Source organism: Globicephala melas, chromosome 14, assembly GCF_963455315.2.
Source record: "Globicephala melas chromosome 14, mGloMel1.2, whole genome shotgun sequence".
In the NCBI taxonomy this organism is placed as follows: Eukaryota; Metazoa; Chordata; class Mammalia; order Artiodactyla; family Delphinidae; genus Globicephala; species Globicephala melas.
Window position 1 is genome coordinate 43,370,545 of NC_083327.1, and position 14,030 is coordinate 43,384,574.

Consider the following 14,030-nt stretch of genomic DNA (forward strand, 5'->3'; position numbering starts at 1 on the left):
GTTGACCCAGCGCCCCCCGCCCCCGCTGCCACCCCCCGGCAGAGCCCCGCAAACCGCCTCCCCCTGCCAGTTACTGGGGACTGTCGGCTTTCCAACCTACGCTAAAAATGCGCTCTCTTATCGAAAGAAAACCAACTTTACTACCCTAAACGAGGGACCGCTCGTGGGTAATCAATCTACGTGTTTACACTTGTTTTCTAGTCCCGGAGGAGCTGAGGGAATTGATTGGCTCCGTCGAGCTCGCGACGTCCACGCCCCGCCGGGACTCCGCCCCCTCGTGCGGCCATCTGCTTCGCTGTCTGTCTCTCTGTCTCTCGCTCTGCGTCTCTTTCTCTTCCACCACCTCCCTGCCCACCCCCCGTCGGCTCCGCCCCTTCCCACTCCCCCCAGCCTGGGGCTCCGAATCCTCCATGGCCGTTGCCAAGGAGACAAGCCGATACCAGGCAAATAGGCATTCGAGAAAGAAAAAGACGGGAAAGCTACACCGCAGCCTGGTAACAAAGGAGCAATAAAAGCAGCCCCCAAATGGAGGGCTAAGAACACGTCAGGAGAAAATCCAAAAGCGAGCTAGCAATCGCCCCAAGTTTAACCGGGAGGGGGATGCAAAGGAAGGGGCATGATTCACGTTGGGGGTAGGGGGAAATCAACAGCTTAAAAGAGCTTTTGAGAATCGCCTGGATGGTGGTTTTGGATCAGCCCAGTTGGCTTTTCAAGTTAGAACGACGCTAATACAAGGGATTCGTAACCATCGCGGCGGCTGGGGTCTTGGGCCAGGCCAGCGGGCTCCCTTAGGGTGATAACAAGTTTGGCAAGATACACTTCTACGGAAACGTCTTAACGTCGGCTCTGGGGAATATGACTTCGTGATTGAATAATGACGCATCTGAAGAAGTGGACAGTGAGAAGACGAAGCTTCATGTAACGATCTGCAGCTTGGTGATTTTCAAAGCAGTACTTGAACAAAGAGTTATTGGCTTGAATCAACCGTCTTTTTCACTCAGAGTGTGACCCATTTCCCTACAATGAGCAGGAAAATAAAACTTTGAGAATTCAGAGCCAGCACCGGGAGAAGTGAACCATTCCTCCGACTGCTTCTCACCTCCATAACCTAAAGATTATTCATTTGAGGATCACTAAATGTAAACGAGAAAAAGTAGTCTGATTTGGACACGAGTGAAAACTTTGGGAGCAAAAATGTAGGTGGTAGGAGAATGCTTATAAGGGTGTATCCTTGATTTTTGCCTCTCCCCCCTCCCCCTCCATTCTTTAAATCAGTGCGCTGTCTTTCGCGCACAAGTAGCGTCTGGTACTTGGGTGGCAAGGGGTGCAGATGGAGGTACACTGGTAGACCTTTTTTCTAACCCAAGTTAGACTTGGAGCGTTCAGGGATGTTCTTGCTATCTCTCAATATGTAATTTCTCCTTAGAACTGTTAATAGTCAATCCGGTTGTTCAGAGTTTCGTCGCGGCTGCCTCCCTCCCTTCCAGGAGCCCACTCGATTGCGTGCACATTCACACATGTTCAGGAAGAAAAGAGTCCCTCCGAAGCTGGCAGTAGGCTGAAAAAGATTCATATCCACGCGAATTGCATCCCAACTGTAAATATGGATTCGTACACTCTAGGCTGTGTCTCATTTCACCACAGAGGAAAAACTGTCATTTCATACAATGATAAAATGCAGACCTTTCCGATCTTTTGTACATGGCCCTCACTTTATATTGTTGGGGGGAAAATCACTAATTGGGAACGGGGAGGGCGGGGGGTTGATGAGCGCCGCAGGCCAATCTCGAAATATTTTATTTCATGCCAGTGTGGGATAGAGAAGGGAGTGTGGCTTCGTCTGCGTGCTGCTTTTGCATTTTCTACATCTGGCCTACAGACCTAATTCTAACTCGCGATCTCGTTTGATGAAATTCGATCTTCTTGGTTTAAATACCTTTCAATTTGGGGCTAATTCACATTTGCAACCGTTAGAAAAACAAACCCTGTGCAGTATCTGTGAAACCAATATGGAACACAGAGACAGAAAACATGCTGCACACATATCCCCACCATTGTCTTAAAAACTCGCATACATACACACATACACAGAAACACACGGGAAAGATGGGGGAGGGGAGGGAGGGGAGGGAGACAGACACGGATATAGACCGACCAGAGTCAAAGCGAGTCAAGTTAACGCTTTCTCCGCCCCCATCCACAAGTACCACCCCTCCCGCGTTAATTAATTACAAACAAAGCAAGCCAATCAAGTAATGCATTAGTATTTTCAAGCAGAGGGAGGCGAGAGGCATGTATTTTTTAATTGATTTATTTATTTGGAGGACATTAATTCTCGGTCTGAGGCTGATTTTCAAACCGTTTGCAAAGCGCGGCTCCATTGTTCGCCGGGCGCACAGGCCCCGCCCCCTGCTTTGTGTGCGGCGCGCGGATTGGCCGGCGCGCGCGGGGGCCGCGTCAGCGCCCGCGAGCCCATTCATCTGTGCACTTGGGCGTTGGACCCCGCATCTTATTAGCAACCAGGGAGATTTCTCCATTTTCCTCTTGTCTACAGTGCGGCTACAAATCTGGGATTTTTTTATTACTTCTTTTTTTAAAAAACTACACTTGGGCTCCTTTTTTTGTGCTCGACTTTTCCACCCTTTTTCCCTCCCTCCTGCGCTGCTGCTTTTTGATCTCTTCGACTAAAATTTTTTTATCCGGAGTGTATTTAATCGGTTCTGTTCTGTCCTCTTCACCACCCCCACTCCCCCCTCCCTCCGGTGTGTGTGCCGCTGCTGCTGCCGCCGCTGCTGCTGCCGCCGCCGCTACTGCTTGCCCCGTCGTTACACCAACCCGAAGCTCTTTGTTCCCCCCTTGGATCTGTTGAGTTTCTTTGTTGAAGAAGCCAGCATGGGTGCCCAATTCTCCAAGACCGCTGCGAAGGGAGAAGCCGCCGCGGAGAGGCCTGGAGAGGCGGCTGTGGCCTCGTCGCCTTCTAAAGCGAATGGGCAGGTAAATTCTACCTGTGGTTCTGGTTATTTCTTTGGTGTCTTTCTCTAGTCCCGACGCTTCCCCTTCCCTTCTGGTCGTGCCCGAAGCGCCTTCGGCGGAGAGGACCGTGACCAGATTCCAGTCTGAAAGTTGAATGGAAATCGATAGCTTAAATTGTCAATTTCTTATAGGTGGGGTCTCCCCCCACTCCAAAGTAGTGGTTCCCGGAGAATCCTGGTGAATTCTTGTGTAGACCGGAGGAATGAATGATAAATCGTCTAAAATGGCGTGTTTGGAGCTTGGCAGAACGTGACTAGCTAGGTGCTACCCCACACCCCCGCACCCAGCCAGGTTGCATTTGTGTTTAGTGGGCACAAAGGTATTTGAGTGTCTCTCGTGTTTGTTGTCGAGACTGGGTCGCCTTCAAGATTTCTGAACTGGTGTGATTGTGTATGTGGGTAGGGAAGGGCGGGGGGAGGGCGAATAGGGATGGCGGTGGAGAAAGGCGAGGAGGGAAGAAGGGCTGTCTTATTGTATGCCGAGGCGGCGTGCCCCGGGTTCTTGGAAAGGTTGCTGGCTGGCTGGCTGGAGCTGGGCAGAAGGGTTTCACTACCTTTCGGTGGGCTTTTCCCACTGTTCTAAATCTTTATTCGTAGTTGTCTCTGGAATTACACACCCATCTGACTTTTAAATGGTCTCCCTAGTGTGGGAAGACTGTGGGTCCTTGAAGAACCTGTCCAGATGGTCAACCAGAGGCAGTTCTTGTGTTTCGGTCGAGATTGTTGCTGTGCGTGCCGCCTGGACCACTGCGGGGGCTGCCCCTGCGATGCCCGAACCCAGGAGGATGGCTACGGTTGGGTGGGCCCGAGAGGTCGGCCAAGGGTGGCTGCTTCGCAAACACCGGGCACCCACCCCGCCTCTTTTCCTAGAGCAGAGGCCGTGTTGCTTCGGCGGCAAGCTCTGCCAAGAGGCTTTGAACCCGTTAAAAATGCAAAACGAGCCGCCTGGGCGCGCCCGGGCTTCGCAGAATCACTGGCGAAGGTGGGCGTGGAAAAAGAGGCGAGACCTCTGAAATAATCGGTTTCCCCCTGCCTTGTTAGTTTTATCCAGACTAGGATGCCACCTGAGCTTTGTTTGCGGACTCCGCGCTGCGCTATCCGGGCTTGGGGGCGCCTTGGCTAGCGGGCAGGGCCCGACCCGGCAGGGCGGGGTGGCCCGGCCGCCCCGCCCCTCCGCGCCCGCCTGCGCCCCGCTCCGCGCCGTGGAGCCGCAGCGCCCCCTGCCGACCCCAGGCCCTTGGCGGGCGTAGGGCCTTTGCGCGCGCAGCCCAGGCACTTCTGGCTGGAACGCTGGGATCCCCCTGGGAGTTCTTGGTGTTTTGAAGGCGCCTTTAGAGTTTAGGGAGAAAGGGGGATGTGTAACCTAGGCGTAGATCACCCGCTCCGGCTCTGTGCCTCCCTCCAAAGGGCGTTTGGCGTATCATATATTACGTGACTCCTTTATCCCAAAGCCCTTGAGGCAAAGGTTGGAATGGGTTACCCTTTGCTTTCCACGTTTCAGACTCGGCCCTTTTAAGGCCTCGGGGGCATTTATTGCGTAGTCGAGGCTTCCTCAGTTCCTTTAGACATCCCAAACAGCACTGCCCCCAGGTCTTCGAGGAACTCTCCTCTGGGCATCCAATACTGCCTCCCCATGAAGGAGAAGGTCTCCAAAACCAGAGGGGCCCCGGGGGACGCCAGTCCCTCCCGGTCCTGGAGTGGGGGCGGGGATGACAGGCCCAGGCCCCCTTCAGTGACCTCCCGCTTTCTCTGCCCCGCAGGAAAATGGCCACGTGAAGGTAAACGGCGACGCTTCTCCCGCGGCCGCCGAGCCCGGCGCCAAGGAGGAGCTGCAGGCTAACGGCAGCGCCCCGGCCGCCGACAAGGAGGAGCCCGCGGCCGCCGGGAGCGGGGCGGCGTCGCCAGCCGCGGCCGAGAAAGATGAGCTGGCCGCCGCCGCCCCCGAGGCCGGGGCCAGCCCTGCGGAGAAGGAGGCCCCCGCGGAGGGCGAGGCCGCCGAGCCCGGCTCGCCCACGGCCGCGGAGGGGGAGGCCGCGTCAGCCGCCTCCTCGACGTCTTCGCCCAAGGCCGAGGACGGGGCCACGCCCTCGCCCAGCAACGAGACCCCGAAAAAAAAAAAGAAGCGCTTTTCCTTCAAGAAGTCTTTCAAGCTGAGCGGCTTCTCCTTCAAGAAGAACAAGAAGGAAGCGGGAGAGGGCGGTGAAGCCGAAGGCACCGCCGGCGCCTCCGCCGAAGGCGGCAAGGACGAGGCCGCCGGGGGCGCCGCTGCGGCCGCCGGCGAGGCTGCGGGCGCGGCCTCCGGGGAGCCGGCGGCGGCGCCGAGCGAGGAGGCGGCCGCGGGCGAGCAGGGGGCGGCGGGGGGCGACCCGCAGGAGGCCAAGCCCGAGGAGGCCGCCGTCGTGCCCGAGAAGCCGTCCGCTAGCGAGGAGGCCAAGGCCGCCGAGGAGCCCAGCAAGGCAGAGGAGAAGACCGAGGAGGCCGGGGCCAGCGCGGCCACCTGCGAGGCGCCCTCGGCCGCGGGGCCCGGCGCGCCCCCGGAGCAGGAGGTGGCCCCCGCGGAGGAGGCGGCGGCCGCTGCGGCGTCGTCAGCCTGCGCAGCTCCCTCACAGGAGGCCCAGCCCGAGTGCAGTCCAGAAGCCCCCCCAGCGGAGGCGGCAGAGTAAAAGGGCAAGATTTTTTGAGATAATCGAAGAACTTTTCTCCCCCCCGTTTGTTTGTTGGAGTGGTGCCAGGTACTGGTTTTGGAGAACTTGTCTACAACCAGGGATTGATTTTAAAGATGTCTTTTCTTATTTTACTTTTTTTTAAGCAGCAAATTTTGTTTTTAACCACCTACCCACAGATCCCATCTCAGATCATTCTGTTACCACCATTCCAACAGGTCGAGGAGAGCTTAGTTACCTTCCTCTGCCTTGTTTCTCTTTTATTTTTATTTTTTGCATCAGTATTAATGTTTTTTGCATACTTTGCATCTTTATTCAAAAATGTAAACTTTCTTTGTCAATCTATGGACATGCCCATATATGAAGGAGATGGGTGGGTCAAAAAGGGATATCCGATGAAGTGATAGGAGCCACGATGGAGAAATTTAGTGGTGCATAGCATTGCCAAGACAATGTACCACTAGAAAGGAGGGTGTAAAGGCTTAGTCTTTTTTTTTTTTTAAAGAAAAGTTATTACGATGTATTTTGTGAGGCAGGTTTACAACACTACAAGTCTTGATTAAGAAGGAAAGTGGAAAAAAAGAAAAAAACACCAATACCCAGATTTTTAAAAAGATCATAGTCTTAGGAGTTCATTTAAACCATAGGAACTTTTCACTTATCTCATGTTAGCTGTACCAGTCAGTGATTAAGTAGAACTACAAGTTGTATAGGCTTTATTGTTTATTGCTGGTTTATGACCTTAATAAAGTGTAATTATGTATTACCAGCAGGGTGTTTTTAACTGTGACTATTGTATAAAAACAAATCTTGATATCCAGAAGCACATGAAGTTTGCAACTTTCCACCCTGCCCATTTTTGTAAAACTGCAGTCATCTTGGACCTTTTAAACACAAATTTTAAACTCAACCAAGCTGTGATAAGTGGAATGGTTACTGTTTATACTGTGGTATGTTTTTGATTACAGCAGACAATGCTTTCTTTTCCAGTCGTCTTTGAGAATAAGGAAAAAATCTTCAGATGCAATGGTTTTGTGTAGCATCTTGTCTATCATGTTTTGTAAATACTGGAGAAGCTTTGACCAATTTGACTTAGAGATGGAATGTAACTTTGCTTACAAAAATTGCTATTAAACTCCTGCTTAAGGTGTTCTAATTTTCTGTGAGCACACTAAAAGCGAAAAATAAATGTGAATAAAATGTACAAATTTGTTGTGTTTCTTTATGTTTGATAAAATACTGAGACTTTGAGGTTCTAGTTTCATTTTGAAGAAGATCTCACATGCCATCAAGAGTAAATTTTCTTGTGGTTTTTAATCTGAAGTTTTCAAACTGGGAAATTTGTAATCAGTAGTATCAGATTACGTACAGGACTATTTTACAGCATTCCATGTCAAATCTGTTACCATTTATCTGCATTTAGTTTTCATTTAAAAACTGAACAGTTATTTTTATTGTAGTTAATAGCATGTCAGGATGAATCACTTAATACAAAAGTGGTATGACCCAAAGACTCTTTAAATGTCTTATGTGAAAATGTCATAAAACTACATTTTTTGTTGTTGTTGTCATGCAGATCCCAAAACAAATTTATACTGAGTGAGAGTCTATTTAATCCAAACTGCAGGTGGGTCATGAAAAGTGACCGAATGTGTTTCAAAAACCGATGGTGTATTACCTGCCATTGTAATTGCTTAGTGCTTGGCTAATTTCCAAATTATAGCTTAGAGTACGCATTATACTTAGGAAAACAAGCTTATGTAAAGAAGTAATGGTGGTGAATGGACGACTTTGTCAGTTTATGGGCCTTTAGTACTTGCCTCAATTCAATAGTTGCAAGCATTTTTTTTTTTAAATGAAAGTAGTGTGTTAGCATCTTGTTATTCAAAGGAAAAGACAGAGAATAAATTTCCTTGTATAGTAATAATCCTTACTAGTTTACCTTCTTTGCTCTTTACCATCTGTAACTGGATTTATTTTCTTCACTGGACCCTAAACTGAATGGAATTTTAAGATAAAGATGGGTATCAAATATCATTATTTCACTAAACGCAAAGAAAAGCGTTTATGCACACCTGCTTTGCTGTTTTTGAGCAGTGTGCCTTGTAGGGTTCACAATAAGTCAGTAGTGAACCATGTTTGTAATAATGTCAAATCTTAAACTCATTAGAAAAATAAATTAGCTTTTGACATACGGTTTTAATTGGCATAATGGATTATAAATAATAGTTCATGACCTCTTTACCCTCCCCACTATTACCCTCCCCACTAATAAAATCAAATAACACTTGGAGGAGTGTGTAATTTTAGTTGGTGTTTCTTGATCTTGGAGGATGTTTGAAAGTTAAAAGTCAAGTCTGGTAACCCAAGGACCGCTGTATGGGGTCTTCCACCTTACCAACTTCTCAAATACCCACTTGGACAAGTATAGCACTTGGTATGTGGTAGGACTCAGAAAAAAAATAGATTTTAAAAAGTAACTCCTGAGTAGTCAAAAATACTATGTAGCAAACTATATTACTAGGTTTGTTGTTTTAACAGCTGGAATTTATTAAGATGCTTACTTTGACTTTAATCATTGCCTAAAACACTTTGGGTGGTATTGATGGAGTGGTGGGTTTTCCACCAAATGATTAAGTGAAATTTGACATATATCCTTTCATCCAAAGTTTTGTACATCACATTGTTTTCTAATGGAAAAATGTTAATATGGCTTTTTGTATTACTAAAATAGCTTTGAGATTAAGGAAAAATAAATAACTCTTGTACAGTTCAGTATTGTCTATTAAATCTGTTTTGGCAGTATGTATAATGGCATTTGCTATGGTTATAAAATAATTCCTCTGGATTATAATAATCATTTGATCCAATTCCTATTGCTTGTAAAATAAAGTTTTACCAGTTGATATAATCAAGCTTGCTAAAATAGGATTTTTTACAAATTTAATTTTAAAATGCAAGTTTTAGAGAAATTTTTAAAATCTTAAGTGTTGATGGTAAGTATAACTTATTCAATTTAAGGAATTTAGAAGGTATGCTTGACATCATACTTAGGATATAAAATTATATCCATTGAAGGTGAGTTACAATGCTCACAAGTCAAATAAAAATTTTAATGATAGAACTTGATAATATGTTTGAGAAACAATGTAATTTATTTATATTTCCCCTCATATGAATATAAACTTAATAAAACTGCAGTTAAGGTTAAGGATTTGGGGGAAGGGTGCTTTTTGCTTTTATATATTTTAGGTAGGTCCAACTGGGAGGGGCATGTAGTTTAACATAGCCCAAGTTAGCTTTGAAAATTAAAAAATTAGTTAAGTAACAGGGCTATTAGCTTTTATCTTTCCTTTAATCATTCACTGTGCAAATTGAGCATTTTTTTCCCTCTCCACTTCCCAGCTATATGAAAGTGCTTAAAGCAGGGTGTAGCAAACAGGAATTTTAAAATGCTTTCAGATGCTCCAGTCCCTGCTGGGTATTCAAGTTCTAGCACTCCTTTAAATTACACCCAACAATGCTATTTTAAAAATGGAAAATAAATACTTCTAAAAGATGTGAATGTTAACCATGTTTTATGTTCCTGAAAAAGTGATAAATTCCTGATCCTGAAGTACTCCTATCTATAGTTCTTCCTCTCAACTGTTCAACATCAACTTTAAAACAAACCAAAATTTCTATTCCATCATAAGATCTAGCAGCTGAAAGTACGTAAAATAATTCCTTCAAAATTTTTAGAAACTATCCTGATAATCTCAATTCTAGTGTGTTTTTTTTCTTTTAATAAATTTATTTATTTTATTTTTGGCTGCGTTGGGTCTTTGTTGCTGCGCGGGCTTTCTCTAGTTGCAGAGAGCGGGGGTACTCTTTGTTGCACTGCGCAGGGTTCTCTCATTGCAGTGGCTTCTCTCGTTGCGGAGCATGGGCTCTAGGCGCGCGGGCTTCAGTAGTTGTGGCACGGGGCTCAGTAGTTGTGGTTCGCGGGCTCTAGAGCGCAGGCTCAGTAGTTGTGCATGGGCTTAGCTGCTCCGCGGCATATGAGATCTTCCTGGACCAGGGCTCGAATCCATGTTCCCTGCATTGGCAGGTGGATTCCTAACCGCTGCGCCACCGGGGAAGTCCTCAGTTCTAGTGTCTTGATAAAATTAGAGCATAACGCTTTTTCGTACTACTAGTACATGCGAAATGAGAATATCTTTGTCAATTGATCCTTTTACAATTTCTCTCATTTCCAGGGAAAGGTGAAAGGCAACAGGATTACTCATCACTTAAAATTTCAATGAATATAACATTTCAGTTGAATTTGTTAAGCTGGCATTACAGATTGTCTTCCTAACAAGTGGGCAAGTGTTCCTTAGTTTTGAAATGTGTGTTATGGACTGGATAAAGTGCTAGAATTCTGTACCTGTGTAAATTAGTGGGGGTGAGAAAAGGAAAGGGATCCTTGGGGACAGTTATAAATCAGAAGTCTAAGAAAGCCTTCAAAACAAGTCTTAATTCAAATGACACATACCTGCATTTTGGGAAAGCACCATCCAATAAAAATATAATTCTAGCCACATATGTAATTTTAAACTTTTTCAGTAACCATAATTTTTTAAAAATGAGGAACAGATTAAATTAACTTCAATAATCTATATATCCAAGATATTTGAACATGTAATAAATATAAAAATTACTGAGATAGTTTATATATTTTTTCTTACTAAGTCTTTGAAATTCAGTGATTTTAGACTAATAGCACATCTCAATTTGGACCAGCCACATTCCAAATGCTTACTGGCCACATGTGGCTACCATATTGGAGGGCACATGTCTGGAGAATTAAGGTGTGAGAGTCAAGGAATGATTAGAAGTGTTGGGCTACAGACTATTTGCAAAGTGTAGCTTTGTAATTAATTCCATGAGTTTCAAGGGCTTAGCTTTTGAGTCAACATTTGTTTCTCTACTCAACATCAAGTTTTTTCTAGATTTCAAACCATTTTAAACAGTTAATATGGCATTGATGTTACAAATAAACATGGTTAGATTCTTGAAAGAACTTGTTATGGGCTATATTGTCCCCCCCAAAATTCATGTTGAAGCTCTAACCTCCAGTACCTTAGAATGTGACTGTATTTGGAGACAGGGTCTTTAAAGAGGTGATTAAGTTCAAATAAGGGTGTTAGGGTCAGCCCTAATTTAATGTGACTGATGTCCTTAAAAGAAGAAAATAATTGGACATACTGAGAGACACCAGAGGCGCATGTGTATAGAAAAAAGACCATGTGAGGACACGACAAAAGGTGGCCATCTGCAAGTCAAGGAGAGGGTCTTCAGAAGACGTCAGACCTCTCAGCTCCTTGATTTTAGACTTCTAGCCTCCAGAACTGTATTTGTTATGGCAGCCCTAGCAAACTAAAACAGGACTCCAGGGTAAGAATGGAAAGATTGTCTGTCCTTAGCTGAAGTTGTAAAGAATTTTACAGGCTTGCTTTTTCTCCTCCTTCAGTGGAAGAGAGACTACTTTCTAGCTTGAGATTTTTATCATTATTATTATTGTTTTACCCTAGAAAAGAGAAACAACAGTTTTAAAATTAGAAAGATAGATTACATCTCTATCTTAATTCTTTATTAATAAGTTGGTGGGGAAAATCTCTGAAACATGAATAGTAAAAAAATATTGTCTAAAAATACAATGTAGTGTTATGTCTGAATTTATCCATCTCTTTGTATTTTCCTTGCGATCTATTTGTGCAAGAAACTGAGTTATTTGTCCTATAATTTCCAGTGTGAATTTTGCCAATTGCACCTCATGCTGTCATTTAATACATTCCTTCCTCTTTTCTGTACTTCTTGTATTTTCTGTAAATTGATCAATAGATCTAGAGGCTTGATCAGATTCAGGTTCAAAGGACTATATCATAGGTGATGGTAATATATTTCTATCAGAAGGCACATATGCCTGGTTGTTTCTCTTTTTGTGATGTTTGAAGTCATTGATCTTTGCTTAAATCCATTAATTTAACTTAGAGTTGTAAAATGGCATTACTCTAATTGTCTTTCCTTTTTCTATTATTTGTGCAGCTACTCTATAAAAAGAAACTTTCCTTTATCAACCATTTTGTTGTTCTGAGGTACATTTCTTTATGGAAAGGCAGAATAAATATTTGATTCTTTCCCTCTATTTACCAATTTTCGGAATAATGAGTTGGTTCCTTAATATCCTCCAAAGGTGACCAATGATGGTATTTGTTGTTTAATATCCTTACACATTCATCGATTTAAGCTTACTTGATATAAGCAATGTAAATGATGCTCTGATTGATTCATGGTAGATTATCTTTTAAATTTACAGAATTCAATAAATGAAATCAGTTTAAATTTTATTAAGATGCTACATGGGAATGTGCAAAACACAAATGGAACTCGATATTTACTCAAATTAATTGGATTTACATATTTAAATGTGGGCATGCCCATAAATTTTAGTTGAGGTGTCATGTCGAGAAGACTTCTGTTTACATAATTTCAAAGAAATAGGAAGCATTGCAATTTTTTCTCTTACCCAATGATTACTGCTGGGTAATCATTTTAAATGTCATCAAAATCTATGAACTTAACACTTTACTCCATGTAGTAAGAAAAATGTCTGGAAATTTACAAGATTGAGGAGCCTCAGCAATCACTAGTCATGGAGACATACATTTTAGCACTTGATGAAGCGGTACACTAAATAGAACATGTTGGTCGGCAGGCATTACTAATTTCCCCGGCAGAATACTAAAACATCTGTGATGGAGCATAGGTCAGTGAAACTGGCAATTTTTAAAGAAAAATTATACTCATTGTAGAGCCCAGAGCCCCATATGGCAGGATTAATTGGCTGCTTTTATACAGAAATTTTGAGGAAGTTGAATTTAAGTACCGCAAGGTAATATTCTCTTTTAAGGAAACTACCAACTAGAGCTACTTATTTTAAAGTTTTTAAAAAATTGGCAAGCACTGGATGAGGCAATTGAGTATTTAAAATACATAACATTTCAACAGAGATGAGAACACAGTGAAATTATAAAGGAAAAGAAGCCTAAGGACTTGGTCAGGTCATATTACCAAATATTAATTTTTAACTAGAAAAATTAATTATCTTGACAATGTCATTTTCCTCCCATTTCTGGGGCACTATTATAGTTTTAGTATTGGAATAAACTGATACAAATAATGTCTTATTTTCTTTTTAACATATATGTTTTGATATGTTAAAAACATAAGTTATTGGTAGAAATTTTGGAATTAGAATTTTAAAAATTTTAATGAGAATTAAAAAAAATTATTGGTATATACCTTCTAAATTTAAATTTTCATTTGATCCAGAAATGAAATTTATTAGCACTCCAATGATGTATTTATTTCAAACAAAAAAATATGCAAATACTAGAGTTTCTTCTCAAAACTATAATGAAAGTTGTCATTAGTATCTCTTGAGAAAATCTATATTTTCAACATTCTTACACAGAGCACAATGATTTTTCATGCTTTTTTTTAAATTTAATTATTTTTTTTTATACAGTAGGTTCTGATTACTTACCTATTTTATACATATTAGTGTATATATGTCAACCCAATCTCCCAATTCATCCCACCACCACCCACCCACCCCCACTTTCCCCGCTTGGTGTCCATACGTTTGTTTTCTACATCTGTGTCTCTATTTCTGCTTTGCAAACTGGTTCATCTGTACCATTTTTCTAGGTTCGACATATATGCATTAATATACAATATTTGTTTTTCTTTCTGACTTACTTCACTCTGTATGACAGTCTCTAGGTCCATCCACGTCCCTACAAATAACCCAATTTCATTCCTTTTTATGGCTGAGTAATATTCCATTGTATATATGTACCACATCTTTTTCATCCATTTGTCTGTCGATGGACATTTAGGTTGCTTCCAAGACATGACTATTGTAAATACTGCTGCAATGAACATTGGGGTGCATGTATCTTTTTGAATTATGGTTTTCTCTGGGTATATGCCCAGTAGTGGGATTGCTGGGTCATATGGTAATTCTATTTATAGTTTTTTAAGGAACCTCTGTACTGTTCTCCATAGTGGCTGTATCAATTTACATTACCACCAACAGTGCAAGAGGGTTCCCTTTTCTCCACACCCTCTCCAGCATTTGTTGTTTGTAGATTTTCTGATGATGCCCATTCTAACTGGTGTGAGGTGATACCTCATTGTAGTTTTGATTTGCATTTCTCTAATGATTAGTGATGTTGAGCAGCTTTTCATGTGCCTCTTGGCCATCTGTATGTCTTCTTTGGAGAGATGTCTATTTAGGTCTTCTGCC

At 43.2% G+C, this 14,030-nt stretch overlaps 1 protein-coding gene across 1 annotated transcript; it reads left to right on the forward strand.

The window, feature by feature from the left end:
- Positions 1-2,449: 2,449 nt before the first annotated feature.
- On the forward strand, positions 2,450-8,470 carry MARCKS (myristoylated alanine rich protein kinase C substrate). The gene is made up of 2 exons (XM_030882802.3): positions 2,450-2,994; positions 4,793-8,470. Exons 1-2 carry the CDS (start codon positions 2,893-2,895, stop codon positions 5,693-5,695), a joined length of 1,005 nt encoding a protein of 334 aa, XP_030738662.2. The 5' UTR covers positions 2,450-2,892; the 3' UTR covers positions 5,696-8,470.
- Positions 8,471-14,030: the final 5,560 nt, after the last annotated feature.